The 12,818-nt window shown below is 36.1% G+C and overlaps 1 protein-coding gene across 1 annotated transcript in view; it reads right to left on the bottom strand.

The window, feature by feature from the left end:
* Window positions 1-557: 557 nt before the first annotated feature.
* The window catches only part of LOC113066893 (cadherin EGF LAG seven-pass G-type receptor 1-like), a 43,568-nt gene continuing 31,307 nt past the window's right edge, over window positions 558-12,818 (bottom strand). The window contains exons 11-35 of the mRNA XM_026239004.1: window positions 12,411-12,524; window positions 12,153-12,327; window positions 11,894-12,035; window positions 10,587-10,707; window positions 9,731-9,914; window positions 9,271-9,372; window positions 8,010-8,104; window positions 7,665-7,874; window positions 7,359-7,542; window positions 7,126-7,266; window positions 6,813-7,023; window positions 6,417-6,584; window positions 6,135-6,261; window positions 5,845-6,045; window positions 5,561-5,735; window positions 4,382-4,494; window positions 4,188-4,264; window positions 3,965-4,091; window positions 3,440-3,565; window positions 3,186-3,322; window positions 2,893-2,987; window positions 2,675-2,818; window positions 2,353-2,565; window positions 1,453-1,723; window positions 558-1,371 (exon numbers count right to left, since the gene is read on the bottom strand). Of these exons, the coding sequence (XP_026094789.1) occupies window positions 1,347-1,371; window positions 1,453-1,723; window positions 2,353-2,565; window positions 2,675-2,818; window positions 2,893-2,987; window positions 3,186-3,322; window positions 3,440-3,565; window positions 3,965-4,091; window positions 4,188-4,264; window positions 4,382-4,494; window positions 5,561-5,735; window positions 5,845-6,045; window positions 6,135-6,261; window positions 6,417-6,584; window positions 6,813-7,023; window positions 7,126-7,266; window positions 7,359-7,542; window positions 7,665-7,874; window positions 8,010-8,104; window positions 9,271-9,372; window positions 9,731-9,914; window positions 10,587-10,707; window positions 11,894-12,035; window positions 12,153-12,327; window positions 12,411-12,524 (3,678 nt within the window). The 3' untranslated portion in view covers window positions 558-1,346. The remainder of the gene's footprint in view (window positions 1,372-1,452; window positions 1,724-2,352; window positions 2,566-2,674; window positions 2,819-2,892; window positions 2,988-3,185; window positions 3,323-3,439; window positions 3,566-3,964; window positions 4,092-4,187; window positions 4,265-4,381; window positions 4,495-5,560; window positions 5,736-5,844; window positions 6,046-6,134; window positions 6,262-6,416; window positions 6,585-6,812; window positions 7,024-7,125; window positions 7,267-7,358; window positions 7,543-7,664; window positions 7,875-8,009; window positions 8,105-9,270; window positions 9,373-9,730; window positions 9,915-10,586; window positions 10,708-11,893; window positions 12,036-12,152; window positions 12,328-12,410; window positions 12,525-12,818) is intronic.

Below are 12,818 nucleotides of genomic sequence, written 5' to 3'. Positions count from 1 at the left end.
TATTTCACGGACACACATTTAATCTATGTCACATTGGTAATGTGTGTTCACTGAAGGACTAGCAATCAATAAATGCTTCTAAACTATTACAGATTACATTGTTACTGACCTGACATCACTTTCACATCATTTGACCTTTAACATGAGTAAAAACAAAAGAATGGCTCCCTGAATATCTCAGTCTATAATATTTACACAAGAAGTTTGGCAGAGCTATAAAACAGTCGACAGGCACTTTAGGAAGCTTTTGATTCTCTGTTGGTAATTTAGATGCAGAGCAAACCTGACAAAACACTGTTTTTCCATGTACAGCATTGGCAGAGAATTTAAAGGGATAGTCGACCCCAAAATGAAAATTCGGTCATCATTTACTCACCCTCATGTCATTCCAAACCTGTATGAGTTGCTTTCTCATTTTGAACATAAAAGAAGATATTTTGAAGATTGCTGGTAAACAAACTGTTGATGGTTCCTATTGGGTTCCATAGTAGGAAAATAAATGCTATGGAAGTCAATGGGAACCACCAACAGTTTGATTACCAGCAGTCTTCAGAATATCTTATTTTATGTTTAACATGAGAAAGCAACTCATACAGGGTTGGAATGACATGAAGGTGAGTAAATTATGACAAAATTGTAATTTTTGGGTGAATTAACCCCCTTAAAGGCTTGCTGAACATAACCAGTAAAATACTGTCAGAGGTAATGACCGTTAAAACACAACAGGCCCATTGATCCCAATGACAAACAATCTGTATGATGGACATCTTTATACTAATAATTAATCTGAAACATAACTGGGAGAAAGAAAACTTGTTTGGGGCAAACAACAACAACAAATGCACAGTATAAAAAAAACACAATATAAACATCCAGAACAGTGCTGTAAAAAAAATATCACAGTAAACATAAATATTCAGTATTGGCAACCCAGTTAAATCCTAATTTACATTTGTACAAATAACCCTATTACACATCTAAAATACAAAATGTAACTATAAACATTAATTACACATCATAAGTCATCCGTTTATGACTGATGAATTCTGGCATAAACTGTACAAATGCTAATTAATATCAAAGTCTTTTGTTGTAACTCCAGTTAAGCTTTATTGATTTTAACGTTAAGAAAACTTTTCTGTCCTCATCTAGCTCAAATTGGACAATGTAGCACTTTGGAATTCTGGGATAGCTAGTGCCCAGCTTCCATTAGTATTAAAGGGATCTTTATAAATAATATAAAAAACAACTTCAGAGCAGGACCATATTGTGCTATAATACTAAAGGGGACACAGAAACTGGTTTAAACCCGTTCCAGCTGATTCAGCGTCCTTCAAGGTGAAGACTCAGATTGACGTTTCATTGCTGCCACTAACAAGAGAAAGACAGAGGTGTTACAATCAGAATGTGACCAAATAAATTGTAACGATCAGCATCTGACATCCAACTCACTCCGAATCAAAGTCTTCATCCGCCAGGGCGACGGGGCTCGTGCCCAGCTCCACGGCGATCCCGTTCAGTGCAGACTGGGGTGGTAATGGAGGTGGTTTGATGATGATGCTGTTGGCCTCAGTTCCTGAGCAAACGCCCTCGTTTGACCCCACAGATGGAGTCTTTCGGGGGATCTGGGGTGGGTTGTAGTCACTGAGCTTCTCTCTCAAGCGGTTCTTCATGTTCTTGTCCGTCAGCGGGGGTGGATATGTGATCTTGTTCTTTAAAATGCCTAATAAAGTGAAATGGTGATATAATATAATATAATATAATATAATATAATATAATATAATATAATATAATATAATATAATATAATATAATATAATATAATATAATATTCCCTATAAAATTCTTAAATATTGTTTTAATATTGGTGATCTTGTTCTTTTAAATGTCTAATGAAAGTACTAATACACTACATTATAATATACAGAATATTTTAAAAGAACACTATATATATATATATATATATATATATATATAAATATATATATATATATATATATATATATATATATATATATATATATATATATATATATATATATATATATATAAATATATATATATATATATATATATATATATATATATATATATATATAGTTACGGTTATAGTTATTTTATAACTATATATTTAAATATAAATTTATTTAAATACAAATAGATAATGTCATAGATTATAACATTATTATAAATATTACCTATTAAATTATTACATATTATTTTAATGTTATAAATGAATTATAAATATTATGCATGCATGAAGAAAATGTATTTTTCCAAGTACTAAAATAGTTCAAACTTGTTAAGTATTTTTTTTTTTTTTAGTTTTTAAGTTGTAGTAATCTTTGTTCACCTCTTCTGGGTAGCTGATTGCTGTTTGGCTGACTGGGTGAACTCTCACTTTGAGACACATCTCCATTGTGATTTAATTTATTCCCTTGATGAAGCTCCACATTCACTTTTGTTTTCACACGCAGTTTCTCTGGACCCCCTGGATCCTCACTTTCACTGGCTGTGGCTGGCTCTTCCGGCCGGTATTGCTTCCCTTGACCGGAAATGGCATCAGCTTCAGAACAACATGTATAAAGTTATTAAACATTCAAGTTTAAAAATGAATAAAATGAATTTAACACATAAGAGAGCATGTCAGAGGTCACAGAAGAGGCTGCAGGCACCTTTAGGTGTGCTGTGGACGGGCGTTCTCTCGTTATTCCATTTGGTCCTGGAGTGCCTGGCTTCATCCTCACTGTCTGAGGATTGGGAGGAAGCGAAGGAGCTGCTGTGTTCATCCACTGAGAGCTCACTGTCCGAATCGGAGTCTGAATAATAACAGAAAACCATTATTCAGAAGTTATGACACCAGGTGAGCATTCAATGGTCTAAGTGCCCTCACCTTCCGCTGTTTTACTCTTATGGAAAAAGATCGACGAGTCTCCTTCATCATGCCTCACATTCCCACCATTAGACGATATGCTACGTTTCTTCTCCCTGAGTGAAAAAAATAAAATAAATCAAATCTATGCATTATTACTGACATACTGTGAATTTGTATCTATCATTACATTATGTGGAGTCACACTAAAGTTATCCAGTGACAATAAGTTGTTACAGAAATGTTCACAAATGCAGAAAATCTTGGCATTTAATATATAATAACTCAAAATTAATTCACTCCTGGTGTATTACCTGAGTGTGGAAACAGGGTGGCTGCTCCTGTGACTCTTGCCTGATCTAATAGAGCTCTCCAGAGATACAGTGGACTCTCCAATGGTGGTCCGGTACAGACCTCCATCCTCTGTGTACACGTCACCATTCAGAGACCGCTGGGATGACAGAAGAGGTGATTCACTGTGACTGATTCATCAGTAATAAAGTGTGCCTATACACAAAACTTGAGATTTTTAATTAACGTATTATTTTAATGTAAGTGTCAAACTCACTGTGAGTAAGGTCGCCCGTGTTGTACTGGGATCTTCAGCTGGTACTTTCTTCCCTGTAAAGACACTTTTCAGGTTCCTCCTCACATCTTTGTTGAGAATACAGTGGAAGAAGAAGATGCACATGCCCTGGAAAGAAAAAAAAACACACATCATTGCTGATTAATTACATACATAAATAGCTGTCATAATGCACAAGCAAAATCGTTTGTTAAAGAGTACAATCCAATCCCTTATGATTCGTATAAACACATTAAGTAATCAATTAAGTTCCCATTGTATTGATTTTAATTATCCATGTATCCATTAATCTTTTTTTATTTTACCTTTTTATTCACATACTTTTTACTTCACTATTCGCTTTCTGTATTGTGTGCTTATTAGCAACAATGACATAAATAATTATTATTTAATGACTATATATGCTGATAACTGTATTGATACAGCATAATTTATTGTTGCTAATAAAATAAGCAATACAGAAAGTAAATGAAGAGATATGTTTACACAGCACATGAGCATGCGCACCTGTAAGCAGCTGAGGAGGGCGAAGAGGTAGTGGAAGGACAGCACATCACTGTTGACTGCCATGAGACCCAGCAGCCAGGTGGCGCTGATGAGCAACAGGAGGAGGAAGGCCACTCGAAGAGCAGAGCTGCACAAGAGCAAAGGAGAACTTTGAGTCTGAACACCAGGCATTTGTGTTTCAGGATTGGTCAGTTTGACCTTAAAGCTTTCTCACTGGACTTACATTGCTCCTGACTTTTCTGTTTGTTGGCACCGTCCACATGAGGCTTTGGCTGCCAGCACAATTAGGATTATATTTATCTGTTAAACAGAGGACTGTTTTTCATTATTTGCTCAAAACCAAATTCATCAGTTGGGAGATGGAAAGGAAAGCAGCGTTTCCACAGCGTTCAACAAGATTAAAGTACACCAACTGACCAGCACTACTATGGAGATTGGTCCTGTGATGCTCCAGATAAGAGTGTCATAAACAGAGAGCCAGCAGAAATCAGGGTTTCCATAACCCTGCGGATCCAAACCCACAGCCAGACCTGACAGGAATCAAATAATCATCAGTGCCAGTGGTGCACAATCAAGATGTGAATCACTGGGGGTCTGTGTGGTCAGTGTTCAGTGGATTTTGAGTAAATCTTGTGAATAAAATAAATGTTCTTTTATTTCCAGCAACATGTTTTTGGGACAACAATATTTATGTTTTTGAAAAAAGTCACTTATGATCAACAAGGCTACATTTATTAGATCAAAAATCTATATAATCTATATAAATATTATTACAATTTAATATAACAGTTTTTTATTTAAATACGTTAAAATATAAATTATTTCTGTGATGGCAAGGCAAAATTTTCTGCATCGCTGTTCCAGTCTTCAGTGTCATACTGTCCTTCAGAATTCATTCTAATATGCTGATTTGAAACTCAAGTAACACTTTGGCTGATTTATGTTTTTTTTTTTTGGACAATAATATTTTTTTTATTAATTCTTTGATTAATACAAAGCTCAAAAGAACTGAATTTATTTGAAGAAAAAAAATTTGATCATTTTGATCAGTTTTATGCATCTTAAATTTTTTTTTTTTATTTATGCATTTCTCAAATTAATTCTTCTGACCCCACATTTTTGAATGTTAATGTATTACATATACAGTGTATCTACATATATAGTGTATATAAAACATATTAAATCCAGTATATATTTTATGTATATAAAACATATTAAATCCAGTATATATTTTATGTATATGAAACATATTAAATCCAGTATATATTTTATGTATATGAAACATATTCAATCCAGTATATATTTTATGTATATGAAACACATTAAATCCAGTATATATTTTATGTATATGAAACATATTAAATCCAGTATATATTTTATGTATATGAAACATATTAAATCCAGTATATATTTTATGTATATGAAACATATTCAATCCAGTATATATTTTATGTATATGAAACACATTAAATCCAGTATATATTTTATGTATATGAAACATATTCAATCCAGTATATATTTTATGTATATAAAACATATTAAATCCAGTATATATATTATAAATTGTGTCCCTCGGGACCCGTCTAAGTCTCATACCAGTGATAATAGCAGGAATCCCCCAGCCGATGGCGTAGTAGAAGCGCATGTGGCCCTGGTTGATGTTACGTATCTCAGTCAGCATGCGATAGATGTGCAGCCCCTCCACAAACATCCAGGCAAATGCACACATATACGAATAATGTAGCAGAATGGCCACAACTGTACATAAAAACTACAAATCAGACAAGAAACAGGTTTAGTATTAAACACAAATGTCTATGATAAATAAAATAGAATAATGCTGTTGGTATTATAATCTAAAAACTCTCCCAGCTGCTCACCGGACTGTCCGTCTGATTGATGCCAGCGAGGAAGATGAGCTCAGAGAGGAAGATGGCGGCCACCAGGTTCTTGTGGATGCTGTGTAGGTTTGAGCGCAGCTTGCGAAGAATGGCCAGCAGGAGGAAGGTGATGAGGAGGGCCACCAGAGAGGCGGACACTGTCGTGTAGGTCACCACTTTCAGTGGAAGAACATCACCATGCTGTGGACAAGATGACAGCGTTCAAAAACCAGTTAGCTGGCTGTATACTAGCAAAAATCAATAAACCAAACTAGCCAGCAGTGTCTTACCTCTCGTTTGGAGATGTCCATGAGGACAGCAAAGCTGGTTAAGTGGTTGCACTGGCAGCTGATGTGAGTCGAGTTTCTGAAGACCAGCTCACAGCCTTTAGAAGACCAGGCACCTCCACTAGCAACCCTGTCAAATAAGAGCAGGAGGAAAGACTCAGATAATAACAAAAATCACATATGTATTAAATTAAATTATTCTATAATCACAGCACAAGCAGAGATGGGTTTCTTCTGGCCATATTGTAAAAAGAAATATAATCTATTGATTCGTTAAGGACTCACGGGATAGAGTGATTCCAGTAGACACACACAGGTTTGGTCCTCTCGTGGGTCTCCAGGAGCCTGAAGTTTAGGGTGATGGGTCTTTGGAGTGGGGTGAGGAGAGGTTCTCCGTCCCGGTGGACCACCACGCTTACTACAGGTGTGTTGATGTCAGGACGAGTGGGCAGCCTGGGGATGTGTAGAGCACCAGGTAAGAAATAAAGGACCAGAAAAAAAAATCAGTACCATATTGGTTATCTGCCAATATTTTAGATTTTTTTTTTTTAGCAGCGCAAAAAGTCATGGGTTCAATTCCCAGGGAACACACATACTGGCAAAAAAAAATGAATGCACTGTAAGTCGCTAAATGTAAATTATTACTATTATGAGATAAAATGTTGAAAGCTGAAGTGCTACCTAAGACTGCGGCGGTCTGGATCATAACTCTCTGGAAGGAGTCGACCCAGAGACCTGTAGATCAGCACCATCACAACAGCAGGTGGATCGGGTTGTTCTGCGTGCCTTCTTTTCTTAATGGATAATGTGAAGTCAACATTATCTGATCCACCCATACTGATGAAAGACTCAGTGTGTTCAATCTGAGCTGGAGGCTCTGTGGTAAAAGCATCTATAGTGTATAAGACATAATAAAGTTTAGTATTAAGTTGAAACATTGCACATTTCCATGATATAACTGATAATATAAAGAAACAAGTTTTAAAGTGAGAACCTTTGTTCTTTTTTGGCATGGCGAGCAGGTTTGGGAACACAACAGATGACTCTAGCTCTTTCGAGAAAACTTCCTGGACTTCCTGAAATCGTGGAATCTTGTCGTGGTTTGCAGTGGAGTCCAGAAAATCTAATGCAACAACTAGTCATAAAGAAAATATATATGTATTTTTTATATCAAACACTTAAAATTGAGCAGAGCAGATGCTACAGGATGGAGAACCCAATACTAACTCATGTTGTCAGTGACGATGGTGAAGGGTCTCAGGTAAGTCTTCCTCGTGTTCTGTACCAGAGTGTTGGCGTACTCCTCAAAGTGACGCAGAAGATGCGCCGTCCCGCCATCAGAGCGCTGTATCTTCTGCCAGTGGTCCTTGTTGATCGGGTCAAGGATGGCACTTCCAGCTTTAATGATGTTCTACCACACCACAAAAGAGTAAAGTTCATTAATACTGGACTATTCAATGGACCGATCAGATAAAACTTAAATATGTCCTGTTTAAATCTGGAAGCGTATGTGAAGGTCTTTAAGGTCTATACCTTGTTGAAATCAGCATCATGAGTGGCGGTGAGCTCAAAACCCTGCTGCAGACTTTCATGCTCTAACACACTGGCCAGCAGATGGTAGGCCGTCCTCACATCATTCCCAAAGAGACGATCCGTGTGGTATGTGGCAGAGTGCAGAAGGCCTCCAAGGCTTTTAGATTTTTCTCCATCCATTCGAGAAGCATTAGCATGAAGATCCTCACTCTAAGTCACACATGAAGGAAAAAACACTGGACACTTCTAGGATTGTGTAAGATGGAGTCAAATATTTAACAGTCAATTGTACAATTTCTTCCATGAGTACAATTCCAACTTGAATCAACCAGCAGAGTCACAAACCTCTTTCTTTAGCTTTGAAAAGCTGAGGGAAGTGCAGTTGAAGAGCTCAGGTGGAAGCCAACCTTTATCATCGCTGCAATGACGGATAGCTGTGCCTGTCAAACGACAAATGATATTTGATGATATATTGATAAATTATTCAACAATCCTGTAATAAAAAGATGAAAATTCCCTATAAACACTACCACTTAAAGGTTTAGACACATCTTCTGCGCTATTATTAGTACAATTTGTTTTTTTATGGGATTTATACTGGATTAAAATATTTATTTATTTGTTTATATGTATACATGTATATATATATATATATATATATATATATATATATATATATATATATATATATAAATATATAGTTTTATAGTAAAATCTTGTACAGTAAAATACATAATCTGAATATAACTGTATATTTACAATAATATGAATATAAATGTCTAAAGAAATCACAAGTTTCTAATTAAGTGGGACCAATTATATATATTTAATTACATAAATGTAGCTGTACATTTATAATTATAAATGAAAACAAATAAATTATTAAAACAAAGCTTATTTAAATGTTTTGCAAGAAAATATTTTTTTCATTTTAGTCTTTATACTTCAACATTTTACATTTAAAGCTGCAGTAGGTAACTTTTGTAAAAATATTTTTTTTACATATTTGTTAAACCTGTCATTATGTCCTGACAGTAGAATATGAAACAGATAATCTGTGAAAAAAATCAAGCTCCTCTGGCTCCTCCCAGTGGTCCTATTGCCATTTGCAGAAATACATCGCTCCCGGTAAAAAATAACCAATCAGAGCTGCGGTCCGTAACTTTGTTTGTGTTCAAAATGTAGAAAAATGTATATAATAAGCGAGAACACCATGAATCCATTTTCCAAACCGTGTTTTTGGCTTGTCCTGAATCACTAGGGTACATCTATAATAAGTGTTTATATTCGGACTATTTTAGATTGCTTCGGGGTACCGCGGCGGAGTAACCCAGTACCTTTGTGATTCTTCATAGACATAAACAGAGAGAAGTAGTTCCGGCTACGATGTTCTTCCGCAAGACGCAAGCAGTTCTGTTTATTAACCGCTAGAGCGTCAAAAGTTACCTACCGCAGCTTTAATTCAGTGTGTTATTTGCCATTTTGTAATTCTGTAATTACTTTTTGCAATTTCTAGTGAAAATAATTTTCCGATCCAGTAAAGTGTGTTGATTGTTCGGTTAAATTCTTGATTTGGTTAAAGAGAGTATAAATCTTCAAGACTCACCACTGGATTCTTTAGGGCAGTTTGTGGCTGCGGGGCCACCAAACATGGTGCGGGGCCACCAGATACCGTCTTCAAAGGCTTTGGGACAACCATCATATATAACTAGATAACAACCAAATAGAGTGTGAGTAAGGAAAAAAGGAAAACCGATGCCTTTTAGTGCCATTAACAAGGCTTATTGCTCTGTCTTAATGATAAGACCTTTTCAGGAGCCACAAATGTCCATTATTTATAAAGCTCACAGTCAGTACAGATGCCATGAAAGCAGTCTGCTCATGGCTGGAGTGTATTGCACTTACATTTCATCATCCTGTGAATGCAAATGTAAGTTAAAATTGATAACAGCTTTTATATTTTTGCCCTTATTCTTTCAGTTGTCCAAGATCTTGTGAAGCACTTTGAAAGCAGTTTTGAAATGAGGTTGATGACAGTTAACTGATATCTTGGCCAGCACACATACCCACACATCCCCCGACTGTCACCTCTGCGAAGGGGTTGTCACAACGGTTGCACTGACGACCCACCACACCCATCTTACAGGGGCACTGGCCCGTTACCGCGTCACATGTCCGGGAATGTGCTCCAAGGTGAAAACAATCGCACGGGTAGCAAGTGTCTGCACCAAGAGGCCGAAAGTAATTGTCCTAAAAAAAGGAGGAGAAAATAATGGTATTTTGTGAGCAAGAACTACAAGTAATTTCAACCCCACAATTCTGGCGTTTCCTCTCACAACTGTTTATATATCACAGTTCCAACTTTTTTTTCTTGAATTGCACATTTGTATTTAGAGTTAGCATCTTGGAATTCTGACTTTATATCTCACAATTAAAAAAAATTGTGAGATATAATCTCAGAATTCAGAGATAAACTGTTTGAATTGTGATATAGAAAGTCGCAATTACTTTCAGAACTTTTCTATCCTGTGGCGGAAACAAGCTTTCATAGATTAAAAAGTAAATGAATTTTATTCAGCAAGCATACGTTAAATGTTTAAAAGTGACAGTAAAAACGCTTACGATGTTACAAAATATTTCTATTTCAAATGAATGGTGAAAATTCAGCTTTGCCGTCATAGTAAAAATTGCATCTTAAAATATATTAAAATAGAAAAATCGATTTTAACTAACAACATCACTGTTTTTGGTGTATTTGTTATCAAACAAATGCAGTTTTGGTGAATAAGAAAAAAAAAAATCTTCAAACATTCATACGACATGCCACATGATTAAATTTATGAGAAGGGTGACTGTTGGATAACAACTAGAAGTCAATGGTTTTCCTTGAGAATCTGGAGCATGCGATCACTTGCAGCCTACCTTGCAGCTACACTCTCCTGTGGTTTTATTACAGTCCCTTTTGAAGCCTTTGCTGACATCGCAGTTACAGGGCCCACAGGTCGGGTATCCCCACCAGCCGCGAGCACAAGGTTGGTCCCCTCTGTGTATGTGCGCAAACAACAAATTAATAAAATGTGCAATAGTGCCTAGCGAAAGACAGAATGAGACTCAAAAAAGCTTATATTGGGGACTGAGACTGGAAAGGGGAAATTGTACATGAAGTTCTTTTGTAAAATCAAAGCAGTAGATTCTGACTGCAAGGCAAACATGAAATTGCTTGTGTGAAAGCAATACATCATTCTAAGCTCGCGTCCTTTGTGATCATTTAAAAGAGAATCTTTTCATGGTAAAAGGAAGGAGTGGAAACTAAATCATTTCAAAAATAGACTGTTATTTTAGTCTCTTTAGTCCACTCATGGAAATTCTCTTGTCGCTAATTCTTTAAAGATTTTAGAGATTGTTTTTGTCCTTATTATTTTATTTATATTATGTAAAATGACATACATTGGCATTAAAATCTGACTAAGAAAAGAAAAGAAAATGCACTTTTAAAACTTTAAAGCATTTGATATCTACAGTTTATCTTTAATGGAAGAAAGTCTGGCTAAATAATTCCAGCCGTTCCATTATAAATGAAAGGAACATTGTAAAAATATAGTCACAAACATCTGCTATCACAGCTTTCACCCCTTACAAACCTTGGCAGTTCATGAAACCATCAGACAATAAAACTGTTGTCAGGCAGCGTGTTTCAACAAGTACCAAGCTTTATCTAAAAGTCCAGCGATTTTCTTAATCCAACCAAATCTAGACATTAAAGGGATCGTTCAACCAAAAATGAATGCTCTATAATTGTTTCCAAACCTCTATGACTTTCTTCTGCAGAAATAAAGTAAAATATTTTGAAGAATGTCCCAGATTAAAAAAATATATATATATGGAATGGAAATCTGTATGGACAAAAACAGTTTTATCATTCTTCAAAATATATTTTTGTTCCATAGAAGGAATATAGTTATGGTTTGGCATCACATGAGGGTGAATAAACAATTACAGAAATGTCATCAAATTTTAATCTCTTTAAATGCTGACGTGGACACTTTTTTTTTTTACTTAAGGGAATGCAAAACGGCTTGTCTGATTGCTTAAAAATCTTTGTTCAATGAGCTGCATGATTTGAGGCAGCATTCGTGTATGAAAAACTATTTAGGATGCTGAATTTATGTCCTTAAACCTTAGTATGAGCAATATGAATGAACGAATCTAAGCGACTGAGAGATACTCACTTGTGCTCACAGTACTGGCCATAATAATTGTGTCCACACTCACAGCTGTAGCCATGTTTGATGCTAGGTTTACGAACACAGGAGGAAATGTGTTCGCAAGGGTTCAAGAGACACGCATCCACACAGTCCCTGCCGAAATAACCTGGGGAATAGAAAGAGAGAGAAAGAGAGTGTGTTTAAATGTGGTCTCAAGCTTTTGCACCCCACTATATAAATACTGTAAATCTTTTTAGTCCATTGGCAGCACTACTGGTGTTACCTGGCTCGCAGACACATGTGTAGGATGCCCAGTTGTCCGTGCAGCGGCTGTGAGATGGACACAGGTTGGACTGACAGACATCAGGTACGTTACATCCGTCTTTCGCGCGGATTCGTGTCGCAAGCCGTATGTTGATGTTGGCAGTGTTGGTGGAGGTCTCACCCATACGCAGACCCTGAGAAGACCACATGATGTACCCGTGTGAATAACACAATACACACCTTTAAACGATGTAAATGTGTATGTATGTGAGTATACCTGCATGCAGCCAGTAAATCCAGCCTGCACAGTGCCATCTTTCTTAAGCAGTCCACCAATAAACAAGTTCCTCAGTTTAAGTCCGGGCAGCTCATTACCGATCTCTACTGTCCTCTAGACATCAAAACAATATCAAAAATATCTTAAACTCATGTTTTCAGAACCCAAACCACATGTTTTTATGTTTCTTCATCTAGTGTAGGAGCACTTTGTTGTCCCTGGGGTGATTTTATAAAACTTACAGATTCCACACATTTTATTTCTTATTCGTATTCACATGAAACCTTTTTCTGAAAACGTTTTTATGCCATTTATCATCATTTATTTTTACAGCAAGATTTTATGTATAGACTTTGTTGTTTTAACCTTCTCAGACCAAAATTTTCTTAAAATAGGAAAACCTATAAT

The sequence above is a fragment of the Carassius auratus genome, chromosome 50, assembly GCF_003368295.1.
Source record: "Carassius auratus strain Wakin chromosome 50, ASM336829v1, whole genome shotgun sequence".
Lineage (NCBI taxonomy): Eukaryota > Metazoa > Chordata > Actinopteri > Cypriniformes > Cyprinidae > Carassius > Carassius auratus.
This window is presented reverse-complemented; position numbering and strand designations above follow the sequence as displayed.